Raw genomic sequence first — 13,267 nt, forward strand, 5'->3', positions numbered from 1 at the left:
TTGCTCTGTGAAAATTAAATAGTCCTATAATGTGCATCCCTTTCTGTGACAAACTCATTAAAGACAAGTGGACTCTGAGAATTGAGATTGTGAATGCCAATACGGCCAGGTGAGCAGGATTTTCTTTTTCAACTAAATGCTGGCTAGGTAAGAGAAACAATGCTTGAACGTGGATACTTTATTTCAGTATAGCTGAAAGGTTAAGCTACAATTGTGCTGTGTAAACACGTCACCAGGGATTAGCCTAAGACAGGGAATTGACTTCTATTGCTTTAGGCATCATCAACAGAAGACTTGCTTGCTGAACAAACTTTCAATTACCAATCCACAAATCTTTTTGGGGGATATACTGTCATTTAGAAGCAAATCTTCATATCACTTTTACAACGCAGATGCGGCCAGGTGAGCAGTGCTGTGCAGGCATAACATTGAATCAGCTTCTTTCAAAGGGTTTTCTTTATGGATGAAATGCTAACTAGCTAACAGAAAGACAGCTATATTTCAGTAGATGAGTGAATTGCATTACATTAATTAATGCATTTACTGATGCAAAAACTCTTCCTGCACATAGCAAATGTGCACAAACTCCAATTATATTTACACCAAATCAATTAACCAATACAATCACCAGCTGCATCACAGGCATGGACACTGTACAATTTATAATTTCTGTGTGCGTGTGTGAGAATTAACCAAGTGGCATCACAGGCACTGCATGGGGTCACAACGGGTATAGGACAAGAACACTATTCCTACCACCTTTGCCTCCTTGGTCGGTTTCAAGAGGCATGGATATAGCAAGCTGCAAATGGGCATACAACAGAAACTATGTTTTTACAAATGTAGCTTCCTCGGTTGATTGTTGGTGTTGATTGTTCATGTCAGTGTGAAAACGAAAATACAATACTATTTTACAGCACTGCATAGCACAAAGGAAAACAATACAATCCCCCAAAGCCCCACTTCAACACTGTATGATTAATTTGGCCTATCATTATGACAACTGGCTCAACCATTGTGCATGTAATGTTTTGTAATGAACTAAATATCTAGATTTGTGTAAGGGTAAGACAGTTTAACAGAGAACTAATATAATACATTTTGATCAGCATGACAATCAATTGTTAACATAGGAAACCCCGAACAATTGTAGGCTACATCATTATTTGGATGAATGTACCAGAGAATTAGCAATTTGTTTAAAATAATTAGAAATTGCTTTTATGATGTGCATAAGTGACTAGATGATGTGGAGGCTGAATATGTATTTTGAGAATTTCAATTGTGATCTGAGAAAATGTGAATCTGAAATACCGTCACAAACACAGATTCCTGGAACTATTGATATATAGTGAGTAGTGCCTGTAATGAAGTTGCTGACACACACACACACTCTTGGAATTATAGATGGATAGTGCAGTGCCCATGATGTAACTGGTGATGACTCACCAACATCTTAAATCGCCAACAGAATCACAGGCACTGTGCACCAATGTAACTAAACACATATAGTTGATAAGGCAGGTTTTTGTGAAGAGGACTCCATCTCTTTATATATCTTTCAATTTGGAAAATGCTTGTGGTATGAAAGCCAGTGAATACCCATAATAGAATCTAGGCAGTGACTCACTTGAGAGGTAGAAACTCCCTGAAGCGTTTCAGTGTTTTTAAAGACATGTAGAGCTCAAAGAGGGTCTCGCCCATGCTCTGAGTCAGTCTGGTGCTTTCCTGTTCCAGAGTTCCACACACCCTTTCCATGGCAACGCTCACATCATCTGCTACCTGGGTGAGCACAAATATGAACAGAGTTCAAGGGTCAGGTGGTTGTCCCTCATGACAAAGGTCTCAGGCAGAGGCCATATGGTCAAACAGCTACAGTATCTCTCACAACTAGGAAAAACTTACTAGTTTTTCCAACTGCCTGTATGAGATGCTGAAGAAATCTACTTTCACAGCACTGGGGATTCAAAAGAGAAAAGAAGAAACTCAAACCAGAAATGAGACTTGATAACTGACGCCGCTAATCTGAGTGATAAGGATCTACCTGCAGGCTGAATGTGTGTACCTGTAGAACAGCTTGTTGTAGACGTTCTGTCCACTCTGGGCGTCAGCACACACAGCATCCACCACCTGGACCAGTCTCCTTAGCTGCTCCTCCAGGGCCTTGAGCCGGCAACAAGAACAGACAAAAGAGATGTCACCACCTTCACAGGCTACTTCGGTACATGGTGTACTGTATATGATGACGAGTCACCACGGGGGACGGAGCCGGATGACTGACAGGAGACAGTCCAGTGAAGGAGGCCTTGATGTCTTCATGCCACACATCTGCATTTGAATGAACATTTACTGAGGGCTACTCACCCCTTTCTCTGGTTTGTACTCTGAGATGATGTTCTCATACCACTCCGCAGTTCCTTTCTGATGGCATGGAAACAGGGTAAAAGGCAACGTGCGTAGTAAAATGCCATCACCAATTTAATAAGTCAGTTGCATTTGTTTTAATGTTTTACCTTGACAACTGTGGCAATTTCCAAATGCAATTCATTTCGTAAAGGACAAACGGTCTTGAATGCCTGCATGGTCTGCATGTGTCCTATCCCCCTGCCATGAAAGAAATAATGACAAGTCTCAAACAGCAATGTATAATTAACAGGAAGACATACGAGTGTGTGTGCGCGCATCTGTGCGTGCATGTGTACTTTGTGAGATTTCTCTGGTGGAGTCAATCTCTGGGCAGAGTCTGAAATCTTATTGGAAAGAGCCCCACAGGATATCAATTCTTCCAATCTGGTCTGCAGTGTGGCACCCCATGAGGATGCTCATACAGAAAGGGCACAGCAACTTGAGATTTAGAAATACAGCTGCTTTTATTGGCAAAATGACCAATCATGCGCAAATGACTCTCTGACTGGGTTCAATAGCTCTCCTCTAGCTCTCCTAAACCCTAGAACTGACTGAGGTACTGACTGACATGGCGGTAGACTATGTCTATACAGATCAGTGGTCCAGTTGAGTGTTGAGCAGCATGCGAGGGGGGGCGGTAGTGAGTTTACCTCAGCATGAGTTCACAGCGTGTGATGGCGGATGGACAGGAACTGGGAAACACCTGACGCATGTTCTTCATCAGGCCCAGGCAGTGCTCTATGTGGAGCCGGAAGCTGTCAGACAGCTGCCTCTCCTGAACACAACGCAGGCAACACATGACTCAGCCTTGCATGACCAAAACAAACCTTTATCTAATCTATATTCCACATCTAGTTAGGGGTTTGAGACTGAATTCATGTGTTGTAATACACAGTCTACTACACCATGGAGATAATGACCATTTTAAAAGCTCTCAACCTGTAAGAATGTAGAACACCTCATGGAATGAGACAGAGCCAAAAGGAGGACTGAGGGAGGACCTACCAGATCTCCTCTGACCTCGGGGGGATCCCACTCTGCATCGATGGTTCTGAGGAGACGCAGCAGCAGGGTGTAGCAGACCCTCTGGGACCGGTGGTGGCTGCTGTAGCACTGCCAGCGGCTGCAGACGAGGGCAACATCAAACCAGGACCGTTACCTCTCGCCTCGTGTCAAGAGGTTGTCATTACACAGTGCAAGGTACTTGTTGAACTACGCTTGAAACCAGTTGACTCACTATGTGAAACATTATGTAATAAGTAAGATTTGATTTATAATGAATCCTGGTTAAAGGGCTTGTTGGCAAGAAATGTTAAGGTTTACTTAAAAAAGAGCTTGAACTAAAAACAGTGTTTACAATATAAATAGCACCACAATATTTGAAGTACAGAATACAGCAGGATCTATGAACTGACATGATGGCCTGTTGCAGGGGTGAGAGGTCAGTTTGAACTGCATGATGGGAGAGCACAGTCCATGCTGGTGGAGTCACTTGCCCGTTCCAGTTGTAAGGCTCTTTCTGAAAATGAAAACAACATTACCCATCTACAGTATTATTGAATGGCAATATACTGTTTATCCTATTCATCAAATATAAATCAAATAGTTAAGTCATGTTTCACCTGAATGTGAGCGTGTTCATACTCAAGTATCTGACTCAGCATTTTCTTGTGAATGAAAATATTAGAATCCCTCTTACTCAGTGTTGTGTCTCTCTGAGGAACAAAGAAAAAGGAGCTCCTTTAATAGTCTTTACTAGACCTTCAACAGAGAGAGGTGTTAGGGTATGGCGAGTTTGGTGAATGTGGTGAGACATCCAAACCTGGGTTGTGAAGAGCTTCAGGATCAGGTAACATTCCCCCTGGACCTTGGAGGCACTAGACCTGGGCTCAAGTTTAAACCATTTATCATACCCAACAACAGGGATCTCCTGCATGGACAACAGGATAAGAAAAGGCTGTCAAAAGCCCCTGGAACCAACAAGGAAAGGTCAGGCCCAACATTTTTGTATATTTCGATGACTCACATTTAGAGGAACGTTGATGCACCCCAAGAAGTCATCAGCATTTTCCTCGGACCCAGATGCTGCTGTTCCATTGGACCGAACTGATTTAGCAATCTGCTTGAAGTACCTGGTTAGATAAGCAACAACAAACCACAGAAACACGTCCAAGTGATCAGCACATCTTCTGTGTCTTGGTAATAAAGAACCTTTAACTTCCCTGTAAAGCAACCACAGAGGGTCAGAACCTTCAAAGTGTACATGTGTATGTCTGTACTAAGTTTTGAATATTTTACCTGCCCATTCCTCGGAATCCACTGACTTCATTCAGTTTTTTGCAGGCTTCAGCCACCGAGACATCATCATCGTGATCCCTGTTGAAATTAAAGATCAAAGGTTATCAGATAGTCCTATGCCCAGCATTAAATCCGATCCAAGAGAGGGCTCTCAAAATATTCTAATATTAGCCTTCCTGTAGACCCCACTTCTGAGTGAACATACCATATGTCTAGATGCAGTAGATCGCTATGGACATCATCGATGTCGCTATGAAGGACGAATGTAAAAAACACAGAAAACACTTATGTCATCATGTCATTCACAGTATTGGTGATAGAAAGCCGGTGGACAGTCACACTGAGTTGTGAATCAGAGAACATCCTAATCGGGCAGATCATCAACGGTGGAGTTTTTCCTACAAGCACACCAAACCTCTCACAGACTGACGAGACGGAAGCAGTACTTACAAGACAAAGTGCTCATTCCAAACAGGGTTGAGGGTTTCAGGCTTGACCTCAGTGACCTGGATGCAGCGTGCAGCCAGAACTTCCTTGACACTGGAACGCTTCTCCAGTTTGTCCTTCCTCTTCCTGAAGCTAAACTTCCTCTCCTTTTTCTCCTCTGTCTCTCGTGGGCTCTGACCCAGCAGGATTCCCAGCATGCAATAGGGGTCGCTGTACCCTGCCCAGCCCCCCGGTGAACACACAAGAAAGGTTAATGTGCACTCCAAACCAGTGCTATTAGATAATGAGGTTCCACTCAATTGGGGTTCAGAAAGAGAAAGCAATCATCCAACAGTGTCTTTTAGACAATGCTCTGGGCAGTGGGATAACTTGAAAGCTTTATGAAAAGATGACAAGACTAGAGCTTCAGTCAGTCCCTTTGAAGAACTTGAGTACACCAAGTCATGCAAGCCTTATTCCCTCCAAGAACAGACCAGGTTAATCTATCCTGTACTGCCAGTCATTAAGATGACGAAGGCTTTCTAAATTCCTTACGTAAACATTACGTTATATTTTAATGACCCTCTTTAATTTAATGTTCACATTTACAGATTAATTTACAGAAAACATTCCTCTTTGATGAAAATGGGCAAAAGAATGAATCTCTTACCGTTTGCATCTTTTGCCATTAGATTTTTTCCTTTCATGACAGAAACCCTCAGGGAGAAACTGGCTCTCTGTAAAATAAAGTGTAGGCCCATGTAGTCAGACACCCATTAGTCAATAAACATGTATGCCAAACCAGTAAGTGTGGAATGCACACTGAACCCTAGATTACGCTTCTTTTTATTGCACTTTCACTGTGGTATAGAAAGCAAGCGCATGTGCTGCAGGAGTCAGCCAAGGAAGTGTAATCAATGGCTGTTTTCTTTGTCAGATGCTTCATGCCTGGCATTGTGTACCAGAAAGGTGGAAAGAGACTGCTGTGCATGTGAAGGCTGAGATCCTTTTAAAAAGGAGCGTTTAAATGGCACGATATCTTTCAGTCTTTTAAGAAGCCTTGCAGAAGGACCCCAGCATCTCTTTCAGACACTTGAAAGGTTTCTCTTAGCCAGATGGACGAAAGGGACTCCTGCCTGTTCAGGTTGTAGCTGTTAATCTTTCCATTATATCTCACCAGGCCCTTATTTCTTGAACGTTCCTTGTATCGGGAAGAGGAAAATGTCTAAACACCATGAATAGCAGCCACATCGTTTTGACACGGCCCCCTTCCAGTCTTATAGCGGTCGAGGATAGTTGCTTGGGTGTTAGAAAACATGTAAGCAACAAGAAACGAGCGAAGGACATGGAGAAAAAGTAACAAAGCATCTCACCTTGGATTCTTGGACTCTCTGCAGAGTAATGTCATGCTCCTCCTGACCCAGATCAAACACCTGACAGAGAGGGGCGGAGAAGGAAAGGTCACACTGTGCCACAGAGGCTCATGCGTCTGTGAGCATATTAGTGATAGACACCCAGGGCAGGTCATGGAGTTTGTATAGCTCATAGTGAGAATGTCTATACTGTTTGCCTCTGCCACTAACTAGCCCTACGATGAAGCAGAACAAGATGGCTGTACAGATCCCATCTCATCCCCCATATAGAACTTCAAAGAGAGTCATGTCAGCTACCTCACTACTGAGAGCCACAAGCCGGGCGCGACAGGATGTGCCAGCGTTCGAGTGACAGGGTCTGACTTGTTATATCACAGCTAAACATCGATACTTGGTAGGCACGGACTTTGATGTTTAATTAGATCTGAGGCAAGCACATCTACACTAACTTATAGAGACATCCTATTACAAAAACTAGTGGTCATTATTCCCGGTTTATGATTGAATTTTATGATACATTTGACTGTGATAATTTGGAACTCTCAGTTTAAAATGCGTCGTCGTTTTAAACCCTTGTTTTGTCTCTGTGTTTCAGACATGATGACAATCTCTGATGTGCATGGTTACCTTTAGCAAGTAGCTGAAGATATCTCCTTCTCCGGCGACATATTCCGGTGAAGGCACTCCGACCCTGTTCACCACTGTGTACACTGCCTCCTCATACAAGAGGTCCAGCTGAAGAAAACCATAGCCAAACACATGATTAGATACAGCCTCATGCAATTATTTTTGTATCTTTGTCCATTTCATACACATAAAAAAAATCTGTATTCGCTTTCATTTTATAGTGCTCTATCAGTGATTTGAACATAGCCAGGTCAGAACCTCAACCCACTCACCTCCCTCCTGCTGGCTCTGTCTGGTACAAATGCCTGGTCAATGTGTTCGGGGGGTGGGGCTGCAGTGCTGCTCCCTCCCTGGCACTGTGGGGATAGAACTCAGGGCTCACAAACTTCAGAAGAAAATATCCAAAATCACCATGACAGCCTGAATACTGTTACGGCGTAAGGGGAAGTCACAGTCAGACATAATACATTGGGCCTCATTCACTAAATGTCAAGAACTAATTTCTTCTTAAATCCCGCTTACGCAGTTTTCACAAAGGTTCGGGCATTCACCGATGTTTTCTTATTTGGGATTTGTTCTTTGGTAAGAACAGCATTTACTCACACCCAAGAGCACTCTTACACACAATTGAGAGCTGAAATGTTTGCGCAAAAGCAAGTAGTTATACAGTTTTTGTCCATTCTAATTAAACATTTAATATTTCTCTTTTTTATTGCAACTGATAAAATGATGTGTGAAATAATGAAAATTATGTTTGTTTTAATAAATACACATTACATTTACACTTCTGCTCATTTGTAAAGCACTTTGAATTGCCATTATGTATGAATTGTGCTAGGCCTATACAAATGAACTAGCCTTGCTTTGCCTGCAATTCACATCAATTATGTTAACGGGGAACCGTGCCGTCCAATAATAAGTGAATCATCACAGTATTTATAGGCCCAAAGTAGGCTTATTCCGCACACTAGGACAACACCACACAATGGCGTATTTATTGCTGCTGCAAAATGTTGCAGATCGTTCCCTAAGGGGGGAACGCATCTTCCGTGACCATACCAATTTATTTGCAGAGAGTGACGAGTACCTGTTGGGACACTCATGGATATTTGTAACAGTCAACTGTCTTCAAGGCTATGTTTTGAAATGTTTTTTTGCTTCACAATTCAGATTAAAGTTATACCATTTATTTTTTACTTCATCAGTTCTGTGCCCTTCTCCAGATACAGCGTTCACTGCATGAGTAATTGCATTCCATGCATCAGTTTTATTTACTGCTTTGTATCCACCGCTGAAGCCATTATATGATGTGTCGTTTGTCGCTAACTTCTTGCAGCTGTACCTCCACTTTAGAATACGAACGTTTTTCTGTCTTTTGTCGAGGCCTTCACCGTCTTTAGCACATCTTTTTTACATCTGGCCCTGCCATCTCATGCCCTTTTATGGGAATTTACGGGGTGTTTACCTATGCTAAATAGGAGCAACGGCGCACATGCTTTCAACTTACAACATATTGGGATTCATCATTCTAAGACCACACCTGCGAATAATTCTGCTGTTTAGGAACACGTCATGAATCACACGTAGACTTTTCTTAGGAACTTTAAGAACAAATGTGAGAAATAACTTAGGAAGATATTGGTGAATGAGGCCCATTGTGTCTTTCAGTCCCGGCACACACAGCATAACTCAAAATGCAATGGGTATGACATAGATGTATGTTTTGGCCTGTTCTTCACCACTTTAATAACAGAAGCTTATATGAATCAAGTGCTCTCAGATAAACCTCTTAATAAGGCCCACTGAGTGCGAGTCTGCGTCGTCTGGCGTGGGCAGTGAGAAGGGTGGAGATAGCCACAGAGAGCAGCTTGTGACAGCTGAACTTCCAGCCTTTTGAGCATTCTACTCAACCTTGTCCTTCTGTCCACACACGTCATACTTGGCCTTGTGGCGTGGGGGGGGGGGGTGCTGACCATGTGCATCCCCCATGTCTATTCATTATCATATTTCCACAGGAGAAGGAAAAGAGCATGAGAAAAGCCAGGAGAGGGTTTACCTCAGCATTGTCAGCATGCAGAATGTTCTCCTGCTTCTGGAGTATGTTGTTCATGCGCTCAAAGAACTCCCCCTTCTCTTCTGGAGCCCTTGGAAACAAAAAGGAGACACAAAAAAAATACTCTTAAGAGAGAAACATCATTGTATTTCAGCTCTGATACACTGGACCACACTGGATTAGGTCCTTTCCATGTCCTTAGAAACTAGGCAAACATAACATGCTTTTTCCAGACAAGTTCAAAAGGAGCATAGACAATATACTCAGCACATGTATATCTTTTTTTAAACGGGCAGGGAGGTCAATCACAGCTACAACTATTCTATTGAGAGGGAGTGAGTGGTAGTCAGTACTTCTATAGAACAGATGAACACTAGGTCAGCTGGAATCACATTAGCTTGCGATCTGCAGAGAGGCCAAGGGAATAGTCTGCCAATGAAGTCTCTGTCTGTTTGCTTTGTTTTGACCTGTGTAAACAGCAGATAAATGAAATAACCTGTGTTTTTGTCACGTATGAAAAAGAACCATCTTACTGAACTGTCTCACATCACTGCCCATCCTCTCTGGAGCTTTATTGTTTAGCAGTAATATTAGGCTACACAATGGCTTTAAGTGGCCTCACACTATACTACGACCATGTTAATCTATTACCACAATGAATAGAGATCCTAGGGAGATACAAAATGTTTTTGTTTTCTCTCTGTGCGGGTGAATCCTTGGATTTGTGCCACTTGCAAATTTCATAGCCCTAGTCACCATGGTGATAAAGTCACATTGAACGAGGGAGTCGTTGGAACAGAAAAACACCTTGGGAGACCGCCTCACTTACCCGTCCCCACCCATCCCCCCTCCTGCACAGAAAACTGTTCTGGCATGAGCAGAAGCAAGAAACATTGCCTGCCACCTCTGTCCCCTACCTACCTAGCTTCCTCATACCCATTTTGGGTCCTGGTTTGGAGCCAGAGAACCAGTTATTTTTCTTTCGACAGCCTAAAGGCCTAGCCTGGCTGCCAGCCCAACTTAGCCCCGCCCACAAAAAAAATGTGGTCGGGAGGTTGGGTCTGGGGTCGCTAGTTTTGGGAATAAGTATGTCCGAACAGGAGCTTTTTGGACCAATCATATTGTCAGGGCAGGCTTTATACGATGATGGACAGACGATCAACAGTAATGTAATCAACCACGTCAGCCAAAGAGCGCTTGGGTTGAATTTGTTTTCAACAAACAACATATGTTGCTCTGATTGGTTGTAGGTATATCCAATTGAGCGAAGAGGCATTTTTTTTTACGAGTTTGGTTGAAACACGCCCCATACTCACAGCCCAATGGAGAGGTTTCAGACTCATATTCTGACTTGAATTATGAGTATGACAACGTCAGGCTTCTTTTTTCAGAAAAAAAGCGCTGCCTTCAGCGCCTTTTTACATGCAACCATATCAGAAAAGTAAAAAGTAAAAAAGCCTTTAAAAAAACTTCTTAAAAAAGCCTAGAACCTGACGCCTTTTTTAGTTCAATTTTCGCAACTATTTAGAAAAGCGCTGGGTGACGTTGAGTGCCTTTCTGACAGCTGACCAATCAGGATGAGGAGAGTAGGTACGAGTGTACCTTCCCTAGTAACCTCCTACCTTAGTTACCAGGCTATGGCTCCTCAAACGCCTAAGCTAAAGCAAGTAATTGCATTTTATTCGCCATAGTAGCTAGCTGTCAATAAGTAACCACAGAAAATAACGTATCGCTAGAATGTATGATTCCCGTTCAGGTTACAGAATTCTCGTCAGATAGGCGCTTGACGCTGAAAGCAGAGCTTTTTTCTAAAAAAATAAGTCAAGTGTGAAGACGGCCTAAGAACCGGCTCCAATCCAAGGAAAGTGGTCCTTAAGTAGCACCAAAACATAGCTGGGCTAAAGTAGGAACCAATTAAGAACCGCTTGCGTCAGGGGCGGGGTTACCATGACCAATAAGACGAACAGAATCCTTTGACCGCCATTGCTGTGAGTTTTACAAGTCATATTTCAGCTAAACGGTACTTGTAAATCAGCATCTGAATTAAAATGTGACGAGAAATGGGCAGTGTACTTGCTGAAAATATTCATTTTTTTTGATAACCTAGCTAGCATCGCAGTGCAGACACTGCGTTTTATCATAATCCTATCAAATTAGTGAAACAACAAACACATTTTGAGTTTGTTTTGAACTTTAAGTATGAACCTATATTTAACACAAATGTAATACACAAGCACCAGGGCTTCCAAATTTTCCAAAAACCTTGGAGTAAGATTTGGTGGGGCCAAACTTCTCCTAGCATATTAACCTCGCTTTCTTAGCGTTCTTCGGATTGATAAACAGCCTTTAGACGGGCTCTGCTTTGTGTTTGGATTTGGCGCTGCTGCGCTAGCGTTGCTGGGAAAGATGAGGAAAAGATGACGTATACAGTGACGTAATGACGTGGCTCTGTGTTGGCTCTCAAGCCCGTGGAAAAGCAAACCAGTTTTTAGAAGGCTCGCAAATTGAACCAGCGTCGAACCGGCTCTAGCACCAGCTCCGACCTAGCTCCCGGTTCACTTTGGTGGAAAATTCTCTTTACTTCTCTTCTCCAGCCCAGTCCCTGTCTCCTGGCCGGTCTCCATCCCTGTCTGTCTCATTATGCTGATGCGCTGTCCCCATGGTCCTGTCATGCTTTATTATTGCCTCCATCACATCCCGGCAGCCAACACACTGCTCACTGATCTTCCCATTGTCCATCTTCAGGGGTCAGGAGTAGATACCCTCAAGGCATTGATGGAGACTAATGGTAATCATGCTGTCAAGTCTTCATCACAAGAAGGCCATGACGCCTAACTGGTGACCATGTACTGTACACATTGTTAAAAAGAAATTGCCTTTATACATCAAATCTTTTGGAAAATCTAATCAGACGGAAAAAAAGAAAATGACTCATGTGAGGTCTAAATGTAGATTTGGCAGCCCAGGGACCCAGTCTGACATTACAAAGGAAGTTTACATGTTGACAGCAAGAAAGGCACAAGCTTTTACTTTGTTAATCCTGAGCAGACAGGATGTGTGGGGGAGTGCAGATAATAATTAATTCAGGTGTTGTAGATGTAAAAATAAGCCTTCCGAAAGTACTTTTGGTTGTTTTCTGTTTTTTGGTCAATTTTTTACCTACTCGAAGGTTTGAGAAATGAACATTGATTCCACATTCTCTCTATTACTCTCCCGCTCTCACATACACACAAAACCTAGACAACAGTCCCATTTTATGTTGCTAGGAAACAGGTTCTTCCCATACAGCCTTTTATTATTATTCCAATCTATTTTGATTATTCATTCAATGCCTTCACTTGCAGTTTCTGTCTGGAGACTAAATTAGGAGAGAATTGCACAAATAAAAACATGCATTTCAAGTTCCTTGGACAATATTAGTTTTGCATTTCATAAGCAAATTGTTTATAATTGACCAGGTCACATGGAACTTTCCTTTTGGGTATATTGGACCATAAAATGACTGACAAATCTATTTATAGTAGCTATGCGCGAACATTTGAGTGAGTTTGGTTATCTTAGTTTCTCCTGTGCAGCAGGATTTGAACAGAATAAGACATTCTAATTACATACAGTAGTTTGGACACATGGAATGGGAAAATGTGTTCAAACTTTTGACTGGTACTGTACGTGATGTGAACGACGTGACACTTTACCAACCTGTGTTTTGCTTGTGTGTGTGTGCATGTTTATCTGTGTGTGTGTATATATATATATATATATATATATATATATATATATATATATATGTGTATATCCGTGTGTGTGTGTGTGTGTGTGTGTGTGTCTATCTAAAATCTATGCTTCTCTTATGATAACTTGTAATGGGAAGATTGTGTTTATTAAACTATATTTGAAAATCTCATTATAGTATGGATGACCTCATTTTAATTGATGTTGTTAGAGCATTTTAGTTGATTTAATTTCAGTAGATTTTATATTCCATTCACTGTAATCATCATTTCGTCAACATTTTTTAATGTTTTTCAGAGTTCAAATTATTTTAATGAGTTGAGAGTACACAATTTAAAAATGTGTAAATAAT

The 13,267-nt window shown here is 42.0% G+C and overlaps 1 protein-coding gene across 1 annotated transcript in view; it reads right to left on the reverse strand.

Moving 5' to 3' along the window:
• baiap3 (BAI1 associated protein 3) overlaps positions 1 to 13,267 on the reverse strand; it is a 29,286-nt gene that overhangs the window by 6,281 nt on the left and 9,738 nt on the right. Inside the window, exons 3-21 of the mRNA XM_047037529.1 lie at positions 9,187 to 9,274; positions 7,403 to 7,486; positions 7,131 to 7,238; positions 6,504 to 6,563; positions 5,801 to 5,867; positions 5,155 to 5,368; positions 4,910 to 4,954; positions 4,705 to 4,782; positions 4,433 to 4,538; positions 4,229 to 4,336; positions 4,029 to 4,121; positions 3,822 to 3,925; positions 3,412 to 3,529; positions 3,057 to 3,181; positions 2,514 to 2,604; positions 2,365 to 2,421; positions 2,066 to 2,163; positions 1,906 to 1,957; positions 1,631 to 1,782 (exon numbers count right to left, since the gene is read on the reverse strand). Of these exons, the coding sequence (XP_046893485.1) occupies positions 1,631 to 1,782; positions 1,906 to 1,957; positions 2,066 to 2,163; positions 2,365 to 2,421; positions 2,514 to 2,604; positions 3,057 to 3,181; positions 3,412 to 3,529; positions 3,822 to 3,925; positions 4,029 to 4,121; positions 4,229 to 4,336; positions 4,433 to 4,538; positions 4,705 to 4,782; positions 4,910 to 4,954; positions 5,155 to 5,368; positions 5,801 to 5,867; positions 6,504 to 6,563; positions 7,131 to 7,238; positions 7,403 to 7,486; positions 9,187 to 9,274 (1,848 nt within the window). The remainder of the gene's footprint in view (positions 1 to 1,630; positions 1,783 to 1,905; positions 1,958 to 2,065; positions 2,164 to 2,364; positions 2,422 to 2,513; positions 2,605 to 3,056; positions 3,182 to 3,411; positions 3,530 to 3,821; positions 3,926 to 4,028; positions 4,122 to 4,228; positions 4,337 to 4,432; positions 4,539 to 4,704; positions 4,783 to 4,909; positions 4,955 to 5,154; positions 5,369 to 5,800; positions 5,868 to 6,503; positions 6,564 to 7,130; positions 7,239 to 7,402; positions 7,487 to 9,186; positions 9,275 to 13,267) is intronic.

Source organism: Hypomesus transpacificus, chromosome 17, assembly GCF_021917145.1.
Source record: "Hypomesus transpacificus isolate Combined female chromosome 17, fHypTra1, whole genome shotgun sequence".
Taxonomy (NCBI): Eukaryota; Metazoa; Chordata; class Actinopteri; order Osmeriformes; family Osmeridae; genus Hypomesus; species Hypomesus transpacificus.